The following is a 20,132-nucleotide window of genomic DNA, read 5'->3' as shown; positions in this document are numbered from 1 at the left end:
CATAAGTTTCTAAATAAAAAATCAACCACAAAATATAAATTTTATACATAAAAAAAATTATATTATAATTAGCTACCGAACATGGAACTCCTATGTCCAACAATAATTGTCCATTATACTATTTTGGGATATTCAACAATACTTGTCCACTTATGAAATCAATTTATAATTTTGCACTTAGTTTTTTAAATTTCCCCTTATCATTAATTATAGTCATTCCCTATCACATTATTCAAGACAATGTATTTATTATTGAGCAACTTTTACATCTAGCAAACATAAAAAATATATTTGTATGTTATAGCTATAGTTTGCATAATTGCGCTCCATAGCAAATTTTATGTTTGCTATGGAGCTTTTGATTTGTATAATTCGCTAGATACATCCAATTTTATACAAATTATTAAGTTTTGTATAAATTCATTACATTGTAATTTGTATAATAAGATCTGTATTTGTATAATTATAAGTGTATAGGCCGAAAATATATGTATTTGTATTTATATATACATTTTTCTCTCGCTTTATACAGACACAAACACATTTTATACCGAAATGTATAAAATGACTAATTGTATACCGAAAATGGCTAATTGTATACCGAATCAGATGGCAAAGAAATGGGATGTTTGCTGCGAATTACAAATAAAATAAACTATGACTATAACATTTAATTTGAATTAATAATTTGCTATTTCATAAATTTTTCCCTTTATTTTATATTCAAAAGGTGATATAGTAAAATTACTCTTTTATTTATAGTTTTTTAAGAAATGTGCAAAGTTAATAATAGATAAGTATCATTAAACATATATAGTATTAACAATGACATAATTCACTTTCAAACTAACTATCAAACTATGAATATAGTGCTTTTAAGTGCACAGTTCATTGAGCAGTAAATTAAACACAAAATAGGTTCTACATCGTACCCGATTTAAATTTTATTGAAGCTCTAATACTGATATCAAATATGAATAAAAAATTTGAGAGAATAGACTAGTGTTGAAAGCGAGAAGTAAGGAAAGAGTTGGGTATTCCGTTAAATTGGTAGCGAATCAAACGTTGTATCATTCCTTCCCCTTTTTTGTTTTCATTCCATCCACCTTTGAGTTTGTTTTTGCGCCCAAATAATAGTGAAACTAAACAAAAAAAGAGCCTTTTTTCTTCTTTGTTCTCTCTAATTTATTCGATTTACTTTCTACTATTGCTGCCACTCTTGCTCCTTCTTGATTTTGGGTTGGCCTCAGCCTACCCCCACTGCCTCTATTGATTTTACTCCCTTATTAGAATCACCCCTTTTCTAGTTTTTCGCAGATTCTCCATTCAGGTATTCAATTTTTGCATTTCTTTATTTGTTTCTTGTTTCTGGGGTTTTATTATACATATTGCATACTCTGTTTCTACAATTCATGGGTTGTATTTCATATCCCTTAAAGGTCAAATCTTGATGGTAGAATTGGTGATGGGAATCTCAGTAAACTGTTAGATCATTGTTTGAGATGTTTTTGTTAGCTGATGTATATCTTGTTTAAGCAACATCAGGAGGTTGTGGAAGATTCGATTATTAGATCTGCTTGAGTTATTATCGAATATATATTCAATAGAAACAACTTTCCTGACATTGTTTTTAGTCTATGAAAGATAGATAATAAAGAAATCGTTTGAATAAATGAAGAAACGTTGGGGTGTCAACTTGGGTAAGTTGTGACATGAGCAAAAAAAAAAAAAAAACCCAGCTGAATTACTTTTACACAGTGCAACATGCAACCATCACTTTTGTAATTTCACAGGTTTCTTTTCCTTATTGCAATTTGTTGTCATCCTGTTAGAATTTTAATGCTGTTATGTTTCTTATTTTGAGACTTAAAAATGATAGTATCAATTATGGTTCAGTGATTTGATTTTGTCTTACAATTTTATAGTGATTGAATTCCAATAATGATGGAGAAGGGAGATTCTTCACAGAAACTGTATAAACGGATGCGACTTTGGGAATTTCCAGACCAATATGTTGTTGAGCCTACTGATGGATCCTCTGGTTCATGTTTGGAAATCAGTCGTGTGGATGGGTCGATGAAACTAATAGGTTGCTTTCTTATTTTGCTGTTTTCAAATGCTCTACTGGTTTTTAGTTTTTCTATAAGCTAACTTTGTTCTTTCCTTGTATATTTTCTCTTCTTTAGATGAGATACCACATTGCAGTTCACTTCGTGTTCCCAAAATTCGGATAATTTTTGGAGTTATTGGGATATTAAAGCTTTTGGCAGGCAAGTCAGTAAAAGTTTGAGTTTTTTTGTTTTTAGTTCTGTAGCGGAACAACTGTTATGGCAGTTAAGTGCATTTAGGAATCCCTTTTCCTTCCCTGAGTGTACTCTGTGTTAATAGAAATATTATGATTAAATAATTTGTATGTGAAAGTATCCCTTTTCTTGATCATCCTCTTCACAGATCATTCTACGAAGTAATTCGGTTAGAATCATTGCACCAATCTCTTGGTCTTGCACAGATATGTTTGAAACAGTAAGGAAGGGAAAACAAGACTTATTTTAGAAGTCGCTAAAAAGTTTTATCATGCCATCAAAAACCTCTTCCTTTTTATCTATCATACTTATACTCTGAGAGGAATGGATAAATAGAATATGGTAGGTTGCAGGAAAACATCAAAGTTCCAGAAAAGAATGGTCATAAGTTCTCATTTTATTGCATTCAGGATCATATTTATTGGTCATAACAGAACGTGAAAGTGTTGGCTCTTATATGGGACACCCTATCTTTAAAGTTTCATCAATGAAGGTTTTCCCTTGTGATCATTCTCTCAAGAACACTCCTGTTGAACAGGTAGTTTCTCATATCTACCTTCTTATCTCTGTTTATTTTGAAGCGTATCTAGTTGGTTCTGTTTCTGTTTCTGTTGCAATGATGTTTCTTTTTCCTTCGGCAGAAAAAAATGGAAGCTGAGTTTTCTGCCCTGCTAAATGTAGCAGAAAAGACTCCTGGTCTGTACTTTTCTTATGATGTCAATATAACATTGAGGTGAATTATCTTTTCGCATTTACAGTGCTTAAACAAGCTTTGCTTCCTTTATTTCTTTTCTCGAAGATGCTTGGAAATTGATCAACTAGCTTTTTGTGCCTACGAAAAACTATTTGTTCTTGTTATTTTCAAGAAATGGGAACATTCTGGTTGAAAGAGTATTATAAGTGGCTATTGCTTGACACTAAAGTATGGACCATGAAATTCTGAGCTTTAGATGTTTGATGTTTGAATTGGTCGTCTTTAACATTGAGAATGTGGAGACATAATAATTTATGTTGAACTGAGATGAACATACCTCTGAGGCTACAATGTTCATTATGTTAATTTAGGTGAAGTATACGGTTGTTTTGATCATTTGAGCGAATTGGGTATCCAACTGTCTAAATTTGAAGAATTATGTTTTTTTTTTTAAAAAAAGATATTTGAGTTATCCTGGAAAGTGCTATATAAAAGGGACACATATGTGATTTTCTATAGAAGTTAACTTTGCAAAAAAAAAAAAAAGGCTTCAGAATTCAAGTCAGTTCTTTCTGAAGGTCATTTAATTAGCGTATAACAGACTTCGGTGCCAAATTTTTATATCTTTTAAGGTTCTTATTTTGCATCTCCCTCAATGCTGATTTCATTACGTTGAACCCCTGTAAAGTGTATCTCCCTACCTTAGACAATAAACTAAGCAAGCTATGTTTCAGCTATCCCCCTTTGTTATAGATCTTATTTTAGGTTAGCATTCTTGGAGGTGAATTTTACGTTTTAAAAGTTTTTAAACTTGAAGTTACTTGTTCTTAATTTAAAGTACACTAGAATTATGACATATTTCTATCACTGTTACATTTCATCTGATTGTAAGAATATATAGGCTGCAATCCTCAATAATATGAAACTTATGGTTCCTACTGCAGTGCTCAGCGATTGCATGATTTGGGTGATGAATCCAAGTTGCTTCCTCTATGGAGACAAGTAAGTCTTTTAGATTCTACATAAACGTAAGTCCATAGTCTAGTCATTTACTCATATGGTAGCTTGTTACGTTTTTAACTGATATAGAACCTGTTGTTGATTGGTTAACAATTTTCTTGAATATTGATTTGATAACTTCACTTTCATTTGTTTTTGCACAGGCAGACCCTCGGTTTCTTTGGAACAACTATATGATGGAAGTGCTAATAGATCACAAGGTAAATATATTTTGTGAGTTTCATTCATTTTGTTGGATCTACTCTAGATTTGTAACTCATCTGTTTTTCTTGCCATGACAGCTCGACCCCTTCCTGCTTCCAGTTGTCCAAGGCAGTATCCTTGCAATTCAGTTATACATGGTTTTTTAACCTGCATGGCTTTAATTCATGTTTAAGGGTATCTTTGTTTGCTATCTTTTGAGGTTATACCTTAACTTTTGATAAGGTTTTCACAACTTTCAAGCAGCAATTGGGAAAGACATTGTTGATGTTACACTGATTGCAAGGAGGTGTAATAGGAGAACTGGTATTCTTTGCTTTCTTCTTGTTGTTTCATTCTTGACTGTGCAATTTGACAAAAATGATCAATGGGATTGAAGGAATGGAATTGTAGTTGTTGTTTTCTGTAGAACCATCAATCCTCATTATCTGCTGAATGATATATATTGTTTTTGATAAGTAAACTGGTGAATGATATTTTTTGAAATGGTAACAATTAACTACTGTAAGATATCAATGGTGATTCAACTGTGTAATTCTTTGAAAGGCCCATAATGCACCTTGCTTCTTTGTTATTTGACTGTTCAATGTTCATGTAATGTCATTGGCATATGGACCTTACATATGATTCTTACCATGTTATGTCTTTTCTGCTCTTGACTTCACTTACTTTCGTCCTTTACTGTTTTATGTACATTACAACTTTCTTTTTATGATCATTACTTACACCCACTTCAGATACTGTCACTTTAAAGTAAATCCTAGATAATGTTTTTCGGGACTATGAATATAATTTTTTATATTTTTAGGCCTTAAATCTCCAGATTAATACTTGGTTTTATTGTGCCTAAAGAGAAATATTTTCTTAGATGAATTGCTTGTAACACATTTCCAGAACTGTATAGATGACTTTGTATTTAGGTTCTATCTGATAAGTGATTTTAGCTTATTAGGTTGATCAGTATCAATAATGAAGAAAGTAGCCTTTACTTTTCTCATCTTCTTCAGTTATCCTTCAAACAATCGCTAGATTTTCTGATCATGGAGAGAGAGCTCTAAGAAAACTATAATTAGCAATAACCTGATCTCTGGCTTATGTTAATTATTCATAATCATTGTAGGCACTCGAATGTGGAGAAGAGGTGCTGATACTGATGGATTTGTTGCAAATTTTGTGGAAAGCGAGCAAATTATACAGCTGAATGGATGTACTGCATCATTTGTTCAGGTAGACTTGTTTAACAATGTGATGGTGTGATTCTTTCTACATCCTTTCTTGTTTTTCGTGAATTACTCTGCTTTTCTTGATACGTGATTTGAGGGTGATACCCTTTTTCCTTTTTTTGGTTTACAATTTAAATAAATGTTAGTATTTATTCATGCTTGAATAAAATACTTACTAATTGATCACACCCTATTCAGTCATAAAATAAGGAAGCAATCACTGCAAATATAACCTGCCGTTTGAGTCTGGGGTCGAACCCACAGGTAGTCTGCATCTATTTATTGCTAGTTAATATTACTAGATTCAAAAACTCAAACAATTTCCTAGTAATGAAAAGAAGATTCTTTTATGTTATGAATTAGTACTAACCAATAAAGAAATATATAGAATAGCCAACTAAATAGATGGAGGAGTATTCAATAGGATCATTATTTGCCAATTGTTGGATTGAACTAATGGTGTGTTTCTCTTAACCTGGCCTAATTCTTCTCAAATGACCATGAGTTCTTATATTATCCCTAACATTTCCCAATTATTAGCAATAAATTCCAATAGCTACACTTCATAGTATATCCAATAAATTCGAATAGCTACAGCCCATAGTTAAGTATTCATGTAACCAACTCATCAAAGATATCACAACAAGGTCAAATCATCCCTAATACCTGTGAAGCGAAACAATTAATTCCTTAATTACTTTGAAGTGTTGTTGCACAACAAAAACCCAATCGTGATTCTTTTCCCGATCAAGACAAGATTTTAGGGCACAATAATTGAGAGCTCACCAATTAAACATCATACACATCATAGTTGACCAAATGAAACTGAAAAAGGCTTGATTAATGGAAAACACAGTAAAAAGCTGATCCAACAAGAGGTTCTATTGAAACCCTAGATAAGAAATTTAGCTACTCATGTTTGTGAACCAACTACCAAGTCAAAACTACATCCTCAGCAGTAGAAAAAAAGAAGAGCTCAGAAAAAACTGTTAAAATCTTTAATTGAAACGGACTCTGGGTTCTTCTAAGCTTCAAGAAAGCTTTGGTAAACCAGTCGGGATGTCTGCTAAAAATAGGGTAGAAGGGATTTTACATGGCCTAGAAATCTTGTGTGGTCTAAAATAAGCTCGCCTGTTTCTGCCTAGATTTTTCCTTATTGTGATGGAAGTTCAAACCACGACATTAGTCTGGCAAGAGCCACCCAGATTGATCATCCAGTCCCCAGATTCCTCATGGGATGGAGCTGTGGTAGAGTCTTCCTTCACTATAAGTCCCAAAGTCTTGCAAAATTTTCCTAAGTATTTCTCACGACTGGCTGTGAGTCAACTTCAGGTTGTCCAGATCTTCCAGTTTTAACTAAATTTCGTCCCAAGCCATCCTAATTTGTCTCCTTTTTTAAGTGCTTCCTAAACATCCAAAATTCATAATCAAGCCTAATTGACCATTTTCATTGGTTTATGCACACAAAAAAACACTAAAACAAGTGGTAAACAACACCAAAATTTATGCAAATATTGCCGAATACACCAATCGATATTTTTTGCTAAATGCAGCAGTGACTTAATATTCTCGAAAGGAGATACTTCAAGTCACATAGGAAAATCAGGTACACTAACTAACTATAGTAACTTTTGTTCCACCCTGCACAATGCAACTAAGAGTTGAGTGGAGAAGTGTATCACCTTCAGCTTTCTGTTGTTCCCTACTTTTTTTTTTTGGTTCATTGTTTCCTTTCTGGCTGATAAAACAAAGTTTCGACTAATCATGGTTGTAAGACAAGTTACCTCTAGTATACTTAGGTACTTGTTCAATTATCAAAAGCATTTTGTGTTAAAGATCATTCTGTCTACAAGTCATGCTTGCTGTATATTAAATTATTTGTGTTAAACACCTCAAAAAAAATAATTATGAACTTAGTGATGACAAAACGTTCAAGTCTCAATACAGGCTTCTGAGATCAACAATACTGTTTGGATTTGCCAACGGCAATAGAACTTAATTAAGATATATCACTTAACTTCTCCAGGCTTCACCAGGATTACTATTAGTTCCTTCCTGCAGGCCACAGGATTGTAGCTTACCCTCTGATAAGAACAGAACTGAGTGAAGCTCTGAATCTGGCGATAAGTAGCATTTAACAAACAATAGAAGTCGGAAAAGATGTCATAGAAACTCAGTGTTGTATTTCTACGTCGTCACATTTGCTCGACATATTTTGGCTTACCCATCCTTTGGAATTGTATTTGCGATAGGAAATCTACTAAATTTAGATGTTCTATCAGGGCCAGGATGAATTTCTCAATCTTGACATATCATCATATCTGATTTGACTGATTCCAAAACTCGTATTACTTGAACTGAAAGTATTAGAGATTCTTTACGAGTTTTAACAGCATAAATCTGTGATGGTCGAAATTAGACTGTATCATCTATGTTAAATAAAACAAATAACTTTTTCGGGTTTTCAATGAAATGATTAAGTAGGGAAATTTCAATCTTAAATGTCTACCTTCATTCCTTTTGGCCAGATATATTGGTTTGTTTCATTACATGCACATGCTTGTATATATTTTTGAGATATCATGCTGTTTTGTATAACTTCTTAGTTTTTCTTTTGTAGGTCAGAGGATCAATCCCACTACTGTGGGATCAGATTGTTGATTTGACATATAAACCTAAGTTTGAGATTGTGAGACTTGAAGAAGCAGTTGAGTAGCATTTTCTGCTTTACAGCGTCTTCATTCTCTTCACATTTTTTATATGGCTTCTGTTATAATTCCTTATTTTGTGACGTATCCACAGCCTAGAGTAGCTGAGAGACACTTTTTGGACCTCAGAAAGAAATACGGAAATGTTCTATCAGTTGATCTTGTCAACAAGGTACAATCTTTGAATAATTATTCTATTTTTTCCAGACTAGTCAATCTGACAATTCTTTTAACAAAAATGCTGCTCTAGAAGATGTCCTCTAATACCTTTACCTTGTCAAAATAAAAAAACACAAGGAAAAAAAATGTCCTCTGATACATAGAAAGTGGTTTGATTGCCGCGTATGTAAAAACGTGGCTATAAATATTTTCATGGTGATGTGTAATGCAATTTTATCAATTTTTCATTTCTTTTCTGAAACCTTTCAGCATGGAGGAGAAGGGCGTTTGAATGAAAAGTTTGCCAATGCAATGCAGCATGTTGATGGTGATGATGTAAGGTAGGGTTTTTCTTCTGGTGATCTAATCATCACACTAAGTTGCTGCTCTTCAGTCTAATATTGAACGAGTTCTGCAGATACTTGCACTTCGATTTTCACCATATATGCGGGCATGTTCATTTTGAGCGGCTTTCTATCCTTTATGATCAAATTGAGGATTTCTTCATAAAGAATAGGTATAATCTCCTTTGACTTTACAGTTCATGTATATATTCCTTTGAGTTTACTTTTCATGTATATATTGTGTAATATTATCCTCTTTGCTTTCATGTATGGTATCTTGCATCCTAGCTCATTATTAGCCACCAACTGTGACATGTGCTTTGGGATCACATAAGCCATGCTCCTAGTATGGATCATCCCAATCTTATCTAGCTGAATAGGGATGGTGGTCGAAATGGGATGCAGGCACCTATTCTGGCCTGCATGTTGAGGGGCAGGACAGTCTAAAGGATGCAGGATATCACGGGTTTATAGTTAAGAGCTTTAGTTGGTTTACATCTTTTTTTCTTTTTGGGAGTTGGAGGTTTCTGGGTACCTGTTTGCACATTTTTCTTCCCCTTCTTCTGAACATGAATCTGAATGACAGGTTTATGCTCAATAACTAGTCAATAAGTCCAGTTTTAATTTTCCTTCTCAAAAAATTGTTTTCTCTAATTAATAGGGAGTAGACAAAGCAATATTTCACTTTCAGAAGTCAGAGGGCAGGTGAAGCAAGATGCTTATCTTATATTATGCATCTAAGATGCAAGAAGCTTATGCCAAGACTACCTGCTTTGCGGGCAAGAAAAGAATAATAGCAGCAAGGGCACACATATTTTCGTTTGCTTAGATTTGAGAATTATGTGAAAATAAAACCACGTGAGAGAGAGAGCATCCTGAAAAGGTAACAGGAAAAAATGGTGGACTATGTTGATACTTGGTGGAGCAAGTAACAAGCAATGGCATTACTGTCTTTAAAATACTCTGTATTGCTCTGCATCAAAAAGTTATTTTGTACGGCTTTTGTGTTTCATTATGCATGGAGAGGTAGGAACGCATTCTCTGTCATTCTGCAAGCAACATACTTTCTTGTTTTTCCGATCTGTCAATCTTAAATTTGATTTCTTGTTTCCATATTAGGTACTTTTTGTTGAATGAGAAAGATGAAAAAGTTGAGGTGCAACTTGGAGTTGTGAGGACCAACTGCATTGATTGCTTAGACCGAACAAATGTCACCCAGGTATCTCCTACCTATAAAAATATTACTAGATTTTTTGTAGGGATATGGATGTAAAAAACGCTCAGATTTACTGGTCCAGGGAGGACAATGTCGAGTCCCATTTGCAGTGCTTGTTCTCTATTTAACATGTTTTAACTTTGCCACTGTGAAAGGATACTGCTTAATATTTGCATGTTATTTCTATTGACACTTAACACACGTAGTTATGCTCCTTGTTGAGAGACTTTGGGCCTAACTCAATCCCAAAAACTAGTTCGTGAGGTGAACCGAGGGACTGTTCTAAATCCCCCCTCCCCCCTGATCTACTACTTGGTTTGGGTGTCAATGGAAGAACAAAGTAATAAGGAAATCTGGTAAACTGCTCCAGCTTGTGTATGTTGGGTCCTCTGGACAGAGAGGAAATGTAGGTGTTTTGAGGCTAAAGCAATCACTGTACAGGAGATGAAATATAGATGCTTGTGTGTGCTAGCTTTTGGTGCAATTATGAGGACATATAGGCAAGGTGATAAATTTACTTAGCTTGTTTCAGGTATGGGATCTCCTTCTTTTATGTGTGTTGAGGACTGCCCGCTAGTGGTGACAGAGGGAGAGGGTGGGGGCAAGGAGGACCAATATTTTGTAGCTGAGACTTGAGTCAAGAAAAGACGCACGAGGAGCCCATACCAATTAAGCTGACCCATATAGGCTACTGCCATGATCTGCATTTCTTCTCTCCTACTTTAAGTAAATGTTCTAATAAATGATATTCATTGGCAGAGCATGCTTGGTCGCAGAATGTTGGAATTCCAACTCAGAAGACTTGGTATTTTTGATGCTGATGAAACTATAAGCACACACTCCAACCTTGATGAGAGCTTCAAAATATGTGAGTAATTTTTGATAATCTGTATTATTGTTTTCTCTCAAGAGTATATGTTGCTTCATTAGAATTTGTGGCAGATGATTTTTTTTTTACTGTATTGGTTTTCATGGAAGCACCTAGTTCTATTCTTGCTTTTACAGGTTTTTGGTCTATCTTCTTTTTAACTTTATATGATTAAGTGCAGTGTGGGCCAACCATGGGGATGATATAAGCATACAGTATTCTGGTACTCCAGCCCTAAAGGGAGATTTTGTCAGGTAAATTTCTCTTCGATCATGCTAAAGATGTCTCTTCTTGTTCAGCTGAAATGTGTAGATGTTATTTTTAAGAGGGATGAAACACAGGCAGCAATTTTTATGCCAGTATTTCAGATTATAGGCATATTTAGTTGTGCATATGTAATTGAACCTTAAATTCACCAGTCAGATTCTTATATTTGCTGATATGCATGCATAAACCTTTCCTGGTGAACTGTCAGTCACATGCCAATTTGGAGTTGTTTTAGCAGTATCTGCGCGCAACTAGATTTGCTTTTGCAAATCAGTAATATAATAAAAAGACTACAATCTTTTGAAGATTTAGAAGTCTTAGCTGGAAAGTTGAAGATGTTTTTTGTTCTGTATTTAGAATTAAATCTTGGATTTAGCACTTGTATGTGCATGTACTTTCATCAATAATCTTGAAAATCTACTATTCTAAACCTAAGTATTTTGTTCACCTATGATTGCAATTTAAAATGGCTATTGATGCAGATTTGGTAAGAGAACAGTCCAAGGAATAGTCAATGATGGTCGCAATGCCCTAATGCGATACTACTTGAACAACTTTGTTGATGGCACAAAACAGGTATTGCTACTCATACCAGCAATTAGTTACTTCATGTTACTAAGTTTGCATCCATTTGTACCTACATGTACCATGTGTTCATAAAAAAATTGGAAAAGTTTTCTTTGAATGATACTGAAATCATGTATCTGGGTGTATGTGGGATGTAGTAATTGCAGTCATGCATTGATTAGTCTCTCGCTTGTCTTCATTCTGATTTATTGATATTTGATGGATGACTTTCTTCTTAATTGCTAGGGAGATGATAGGATTAAGAATTTACAATCTTTTTATACTTCTCTCATGTCTACTTAAACACTTAAATTCTATCTTCTTCTTACACTTTCTGAAGGATGCAATCGATCTAATGCAAGGACATTACATTATGTCTGTCTCCCGAGATATGACGGCGACATCGCAGAAAGGAGGAATTGAGGCTATAGCTGTGAGTGCTATTACTTATTCTTACTATATCAAGTTTTTATTGTTCCTATTTGTCAGATTCTACTGAGTACCTGTATAGCAAAATGTTGCATTCATTGGTAACCTAACAGGGTTAAAGTAGTTTGTGTGAATTTAATATTTCGTGTTCTTAACTGGGACCCTCTTTGTGCATGAGGTAGACCTAGGGGACAAGCAAAGATAATACAAGACATAACTCAAAATTAGGAGAATAGTAAAAACAGTGTAGATAGTATCCTGTTGCCTGGTTAGTAGAGATTTTGTGCGGATATGAGATTAGTTGGTGAAACTCTCTTCTGAAGGTTGATCCATCACACTAATGCTCTTGCAAATACCTCTACAAGTTATTATCTGGTGCAAGTAAATGCCATGATCTTAAATGCACTATTATAACTAAATTTGGGTTATTTGGTTGAAGCTTCTCCGGAGCTATTAATTTTGATGTTTCACTAACAAAGTTGACGAGATTGTGAACTCACAGCCATTTATATATTAGGGAGATTGTTAAATAATTTGCGAGAGAAACAATTTTCAAAGTATAAAATGAAACAGTTGAAATCAAAGGACTTTTCTTGAATGCTACTGCAGGTACATGCGAAGAAATGATCAAAAGAGTTGTATTTTGTAGGAGTTGGGCATTATATCATAATCCATTACTATTTAACAGGCGATTCACCTCAATCATAGTCCATATTTATCATTTACTGGAATTGTGGAATAAAGTAGGTGAAGCTATGTCTTCACTGAGCTCCCTCAACTGTAAGAATAGCATTAGTCTCAAATTTCTCGGGGAATCCATTTATGATCCCAACACGTCAAGACAAAAGATAGGCATGCAACTGAAAGGAGAATTGCCAGCCAGAAAATACCAGTATTTTAGGAGAGTTGTATATAGTAATACCTGTCCCTCTCTTTTACTCACAATCTGAGTTCAAAGGACTGAAAAGAGTGTTCATTTACAGATACATGATAAGTGATTATGGTACCCAAAGCCAGAACACTAGGGTTGCAGCCCTTTCATGAACCAGGCTGGCCTTTTTTTTCTTTTAATCTACTTGACAGTCATTTGATTGTCATAATGTGCCCAAACTTGACTGGAAAATGTGTCCAAACTTTTTTTGAGTAGGTAGATAATACAATATCTTTATATATCTTTGTTTTGTTATATTTCCCTTTTGTTTTCTCGTAACAATCATCGGGTCCAAATATGTGGTGATCTTTTTAAGCAGACTTTGACGTTGTCAGTCATATCATTTCACCTAATTATAATCTTTTCTATGTGCAGTCATTTCCTCTTGCCTTGGGACTGATTTTGACTGGCCTATTTTTTGCTACCTTGTCACTGGGGAGAGGTGAGCTTTCATACATGGAAATTTTCCTATGGTTCTACTGTATGATCATTATTTTTGAATTTCTATCTCAATGATCAAACCAGTTTAGTTGCTTCTAGTTTTTCTTTTTTCTTTTTTCTTTTTTGGTGAGGTGGGGGTTGAAAGGGTTTTATATGGCCTCATGACTTTCTAGAGTAAAATGATCCATGTGCTAGTAATATCTTGATCATGTATTCATGTTCTATAGTCATGCCTGTTATCAATCATGACTTAAGATATGAAATTAGGGTTAAAGAGCACAATGGAACTCCCAAAGGAGTGTATTTGCAGTATGTATACAAGATGGGTAAAAAACTATGTATTTCAAGATGAAGGGATTATTTATGCCCTTAATGCTGCTTTTTCTTGATCTTCTTTCTTTTTTTCTCTGTGAGTATGATTGCAATTCTGGTGGAGGGAAAAACTCTGCCTGGTAGTAAAGGATCTTTGCCAATACATGCAATTATAATTTGATTTGGAGTACAACATTTGTGACAATCTTTACATCTCTTTATACTCATAAACCTTATATGACGCTCTTGTTTTCTTCCATCTACAGTTCGGAATGATGTTTGGAACCTATTATTTTCACTGATTTGGGCAAGCATAAGTTTGGCCATAGCTGCACTTGTGAAGGCCAATGGTCGCATGTTCTGTAACAGGCCTCGCCTGCACCAGTCAAGGCGTTAATTTATAAGTTTAAGATACTGGATTAGTTGCCATATTTGCTGAAGTTGCTAGTCAACATATTCATTTACTTTTGTATTCTTGGTGAGGAATCGCACTGCAATGGATTGGCTATAGATTTCTTTTCTTGTTTTTTACCACTTGTGCTTTCATGTCATAACTTCGATCATTTCATTTCAGAGGGTTTAGCAACGAATGATTGTTTATAGATTGGAATTTTGGTCCAATAATACTTTGTGAAGTCATACGAAAGAAATTTAACTTTGGCCTCGACGTATGCCAGTGTAATTTCTGCTGGTGCTTCTGGTTCTTCATTTATGTTTGATATGACCTTTCTATGCAACAGTGGATTGTTCAATATTCACCATAACTCATCCTTTTTTTGTTTGAGAAAATCTCATGTCAACAAGGTGGTTGGGAATTGAGATGGATCCTGCATATAAAAACTGGTTGTACATGTCCCACAATAGAAATAAGGTCTAATTTCCTCCTTATATAATTTGTCTTTCAAGGTTTTTGCAAATTCCTTGAGAAAGACATCTAATAGCCTTAATTAGAAGAGTATTTCTCAATAAAAACTCCACTAGTTAGAACAGTAAGGATATATTTGAGGGGGGGTGGGGGGGGGGGGGGGGTGAGTAACAAAGTGATTTTTTGTTTTTCTAAAATTTTAAATATTTTGAAACAAATTCATTATGCCAGCTAATAAGTAGCATCATATGGTGTGTGTTTTGGCAAGCCATTGTTCCTGGTGTCTTTCAATGACTACTCTATATATTAAATTTGATTATGGTTTATGTTGAATGAGACTTGTGTAAAGAACTCTGAAGTTTGTGGTGGTAGACTGGTACTGAGAAATTGAGCTAACTTATTAGAGAAAATGACATAAATAGTCTCTTAACTATACGAGTAAGCTTAAAATGGTCCTTTAACTATACACTTAACATATTTAGTCCTTCAACTATTCAAGAAGTTATCAGTTTTAGTCCCTTAACTATACACTTACCGGTTTTAGTCCCTTAACTATAAACTTACCTATTTTAGTCCTTTAAGTATTCAAAAACTTATTAGGTTTGGTGTCCATTTTTTAAATACAAATAGCTTAGATTTATACTAACTGAAATCTTCGTGAAATTAAATCTTTAATCCATTTTTTAAGTTGTTTCTCTATCCTGTCCTTTTTTCTTCAAACTACTCTTATGAAAAGAACAATAACGTCCACAATTCAAAATAAAACTAATGAGGAAAGAAGATATACGTCCTAATTTTATTTAATGGAGGATAAAATTAAACACTTGAATATGCTAATCAGTGCGGATTTAATTCAATTTACTCAAATTTCTTAACGTAAAATAAAATGAATAGAATAATAAAATTGATCTATTTTAAAAAAGTTAAAAAAAATTGCAAATCTACCATTTTATAAATTTTAATTTCGGAAAAAATTAAATAAATTTCGTTCAATGAAGTCGTTGGAGTAAAACTTTGGATTTAATGGGTAATATTTTTTTTTATAATAAAATTTAGCATATTCAAGTCATTAATAACAATAATATGCTCTATTTTATCCTCTTTTGAATAAAATGGTGACTTATATTTTTTTTCCTCGTGAATTTTATTTTAAACAGTTAAGGTTAAGGTTTTTCGCATACGGTTAATTTGAAGAAAAAGTAACGGAGAGAGAAACAACAGGAAAAGTATCTAAAGGATTTAATTCTCAAGGCATGGATTCCGTTAATACAAAAATCTAAGGTATTTGTATTACAAAAATGGACAAAGACCAAGCTTGATAAGTTTTTAAATACTTAAAAGATTAAAATCGGTAAGTTTATAGTTAAGGGACTAAAACCGATAAGTGTATAGTTAAGGGACCAAAGCTGACAAGTTTTTCAATAGTTAAAGAACTAAATCCGTTAATTGTATAGTTAAAGGACCGTTTTAGACCTACTCCTATAGTTAAGGGGCAATTTGTGTCATTTCTCTAGCTTATTAGGCAGTAGGGGGTGAACAAAATTGAACCAAATCGCAAATCGAGTCAAATCGAAGAAAAAACTCAAACTAGTGGTTTGGTTTTAACTAAAGAAAGTCAACTCGGGATCAAACCAAACTGATATTATATATAACTAGTAAAATTATCCACGTCTCGTGCGGAAATTTAAATATAACAGAATTTATAAAATAATATTTAAGACCTACCAATCATTAAAACTAAAACACTATATTGTCTTACATACAAGATTATGTAGTAACAAACATTAATAATGTAAAAGGAAAATGAAATTTATAACATCTGATCATTTATAGTAATGGAGCCAGTTGGTCCCAAGAGGCAAACGAGAGACTTTTCAACTTCAAACGAGCCCCAAAGCAGGTAAACCTAGATATTGTCGATTTTTGTGTGCTATAGCCCATCAATTTTTGGTGATCCGGGATTTCGTCTTGTTTTTGGCCGAATTTTTTCAAGAACATCCGTTAAGACCTTAGTAATGGAGCCAGTTGCCCCCGAGGGAAAACGGGCACATTTTCAATTTTAAACAAGCCACAAAGTAGGTAAACCTAGATTTTTATGATTTTCATGTGGTATAGTCCATAGATTTTTGGTGATCCAGGATTCCGGCTTGTTTTTGGGTGAAATTTTTCATGTACGTCTGTTAAGACCTTAATAATATAGTCGGTTGGTCCCGAGAGGCAAACAAGTGCATTTTTAAGTTCAAATGAGCCCCAAAGCAAGTAAATCCAAATTTTGCCGCTTTTCGTGTCCAAAAGTCTATGGATTTTTGGTGATTTGGAATTTCGGCTTGTTTTTGGCTGAAATTTTTCATGGACGTCTGTTAAGACCTTAGTAATGGAGTCAGTTGGTCCCGAGGGGAAAACATACGCATTTTAAAGTTTAAACGAGCTCCAAAGCAGGTAAATCCAAATTTTACCGATTTTCGTGTGCTATAGTCCATAGATTTTTGGTGATCCGGGATTCCAGCTTGTTTTTTACCAAAATTTTTCATAAACGTCCGTTAAGACTTTAGTAATGAATTCAATTGGTCCTGATGGGGGGTAAACAGGCGCATTTTCAAGTTCAAACGAGCCCCAAAACAAGTAAACCCATATTTTGTCGGTATATATTTTTGGTGATACGAAATTTTGACTTGTTTTTTGCCAAAGTTTTTCATGGATGACCATTAAGACCTTAGTAATGGAGTCAGGTTGTATCGAAGGGCAAACAAGTGCATTTTCAAGTTCAAAATAGCCCCAGAGCAGGTAAACTCAAATTTTGCCGATTTTTGTGTGCTACAGTCCATGAATTTTTGGTGATTCGAGATTCTGGCTTATTTTTGGCCGAATTTTTCATGGACGTCTGTTAAGAACTTAGTAATGGAGCCAGTTGGTCTCAAGGGGCACACGGGCACATTTTCAAGTTCAAACGAGCCCCAAAGAAGGAAAACCCAGATTTTGCCAATTTTTGCGTGCTATAGTCCATGAATTTTCGGTGAACCAGAATTCCAGCTTGTTTTTGGCTGAAATTTTTCATAGACGTCTGTTAAAACCTTAGTAATGGAGTCAGTTTGATCCGAGGGGCGAACATGTGCATTTTGAAGTTCAAACGATCCCCAAAGTAGGTAAACCCAGATTTTGCCCATTTTCTAGTGCTATAGTCCATGGATATTTGGTAATCCGGAATTTCGGCTTGATTTTGGCCAAAAATTTTCATGGACGTCCGTTAAGACCTTTGTAATTGTCACGCCCCAAACTCGAGGGGCGCAACTGGCTCCTAATGCCAAAACTCAAGCCCGAGCCGACCCTGCTGAACCATTTGCTACTAGCGCATGGCAGCCACACGCAATCAAGAAATCAAACAAGTATATCTCGGCTTAAAACTAGGCCATCAGCCGGCAAGGCCCTTGTCAACTGATCTATAAAAGAAACAGCTATTCCCAGGAGATCATATAAATAAATAGCCAACTAGCACAGAAGTCCTGATTGGGCCGTCGAGGCCACCATGATATCTATACCAAAACTAAAAGCAGGTATATATCAATACAATACATCAAACAACTCACAAGCTTCCGCAAGCCAACAACATAGGCCAGCATGGCCATAACGTAGCTATAAACCCCACACACTAGTCTGCAAGCCTCTAAGAGTAGTAAAGATTGGTGGGACAGGGCCCCAACCTACCTATAAAGATATATACAACAAAAGGTAACAAACCTCCCAACTCTGGCAGATCCGGAGGAAAGGGGCTAGCCAACCGGATAAAAGTCAATCCTGTTGCTGAGGAGGTCTACTCAGTCATCTGTTAGGACCTACATGTATGAATGCAACGCCCCCAAGGCCATGGGGAGTCAATACAAAATAATGTACAAAGTATGAAAGGCAATACACTATGATAAGGTATCCTGATATACTGGAATAATCCAATAAATAAATCAAGGCTAAGATAAGTGTACTGACCTGCTCCTAAATCTAAACTTATTAAAATAATAAAGTAGCAACCTAAGCAAGCCCCCATAAGCTCGGCAGGTACACACAGCACATAAGACCACCTACTCAGGCCCTCATAAGCCCGGAAGGTGTCAATCAGCCTATATACACCTATCAGTAGTCTCCTAGCCCCGTAGGCAGTCACATAGCCCTAATAGGCATTAATATAACCCCGTAGGTAGCACATAGCTCTCTTAGGCATCAACGTAGATTATAGACAACTCATAGCCCTCTTTTTTTTTTTAGATAAGGGTAACTTTGTATTCACAAAAAATCATCATCCAAGGGATGATGAATTGGAAACTTACATCCTACAGGGTGGTGGGCACACCCTCAAAAAGCCATATGGAATTACAAGTTTCGTTTAAAATCAACCATCTATATGCTTTCCCCTACCAACTCTTGCTTACACCAAAAAAATAAAAGACTTAAGCATTTCATTTCTATCTTCTGAAAACTATCATTTTCTCCTTCAAAACACCTAGCATTCCTTTATTTCCATAGAGTCCACCATATACAGGCTGGAATAGTCTTCCACCAATCTTCACTTTTCCCTCTGTTGACAATTCTTGTCCAGCTATTAAGGAGCTTCATGGTTGTCTTTGGCATCACCCAGCTAACCCTTAGTATACACAAAAACATATTTCATAATTTTGAAGCTGCTTTACAGTGAATGAACAAATGATTATTTACTTCTGCTTTCTGCTCACACATAAAGCATCTTGAGCAAAACTGCATCCCCCCTTTTTGTAATGCCTCATGTGTAAGGCAAGTTTTTCTTATGACCAACCAGACAAAACATGCTACTTTTAATGGGCTTCTTGTCTTCCACACTAGCTTCCAAGACCATTTTTTAGTCACTGACTGATTGACATTTATCCTCCAGTAGCATGATTTGACTGTGAACATTCCTTTGCTATGTAACTTCCAAATTGGTTTATCCTTTCTTTGAGATATGGCTGGAGGGGTGTTTAGCACCTCTAGTAGCCTGGCCACATCCTCAATTTCCCAGTCATTCAAAGCCCTCCTGAACACTAAGTTCCACCCTTGTTGGCTCCATACTTGAGCAACGGTAGCAGATCTTTGTAAGCTCAAGGTGTAGAGGTTTGGGAATAAGTTCTTCAGGCTATCATCCCCTTTCCAGATTTCATTCCAGAAATCTGTTTTCAGACCATTGCCCACACTAATATAAATATTGTTATTGAACTGTGGCCACAACCTTCTGATGGTCTTCCACACACAGTATCCAAATGACCCCATCACCTCCTCAGTGGTCCATTGGCTAAACAAGCCATATTTCTCTGCTATGAATCTTCTCCATAGAGATCCATCTTCAGTACAAAATCTCCATAGCCATTTTTGTAGCAAGCAATTATTCTGGATGCTAAGATTTCTCATGCCAAGGCCACCTTGTTTTCTGCTCAAAGTGAGTGTCTCTCATTTCACCAGGTTGTAGCCTTTCTTTTCTTTGTTCCCTTGCCAAATGAAGGATCTTCTCATTCTGTTGATTTTCTTCACAATGCTCTTGAATAGACTCATCATGTAGGTAGGTAACCCATCTAAAACTGACTTGATG

General features: G+C 35.0%; 1 protein-coding gene across 1 annotated transcript; it reads left to right on the top strand.

Moving 5' to 3' along the window:
* The first annotated feature begins 1,001 nt into the window (after positions 1-1,001).
* LOC125849309 (phosphoinositide phosphatase SAC6-like) lies at positions 1,002-14,372 on the top strand. Its single transcript, XM_049529372.1, has 21 exons — positions 1,002-1,330; positions 1,926-2,089; positions 2,187-2,270; positions 2,714-2,841; positions 2,945-3,036; positions 3,942-3,999; positions 4,161-4,217; positions 4,299-4,332; positions 4,444-4,524; positions 5,339-5,445; positions 8,062-8,148; positions 8,244-8,321; positions 8,579-8,649; positions 8,727-8,825; positions 9,772-9,871; positions 10,628-10,736; positions 10,918-10,990; positions 11,486-11,579; positions 11,911-12,003; positions 13,306-13,372; positions 13,950-14,372. Exons 2-21 carry the CDS (start codon positions 1,942-1,944, stop codon positions 14,078-14,080), a joined length of 1,791 nt encoding a protein of 596 aa, XP_049385329.1. The 5' UTR covers positions 1,002-1,330; positions 1,926-1,941; the 3' UTR covers positions 14,081-14,372.
* Positions 14,373-20,132: the final 5,760 nt, after the last annotated feature.

Source organism: Solanum stenotomum, chromosome 12 (genome assembly GCF_019186545.1).
Source record: "Solanum stenotomum isolate F172 chromosome 12, ASM1918654v1, whole genome shotgun sequence".
Lineage (NCBI taxonomy): Eukaryota > Viridiplantae > Streptophyta > Magnoliopsida > Solanales > Solanaceae > Solanum > Solanum stenotomum.
This window is presented reverse-complemented; position numbering and strand designations above follow the sequence as displayed.

Coding starts and splice junctions, on each gene's coding strand:
- LOC125849309 (XM_049529372.1), top strand. CDS start 1,942: ATGATGGAGAAGGGAGATTCTTCACAGAAACTGTATAAACGGATGCGA. Junction 2,842..2,944: donor AGAACACTCCTGTTGAACAG/GTAGTTTCTCAT, acceptor TTCCTTCGGCAG/AAAAAAATGGAAGCTGAGTT. Junction 9,872..10,627: donor ACCGAACAAATGTCACCCAG/GTATCTCCTACC, acceptor ATTCATTGGCAG/AGCATGCTTGGTCGCAGAAT.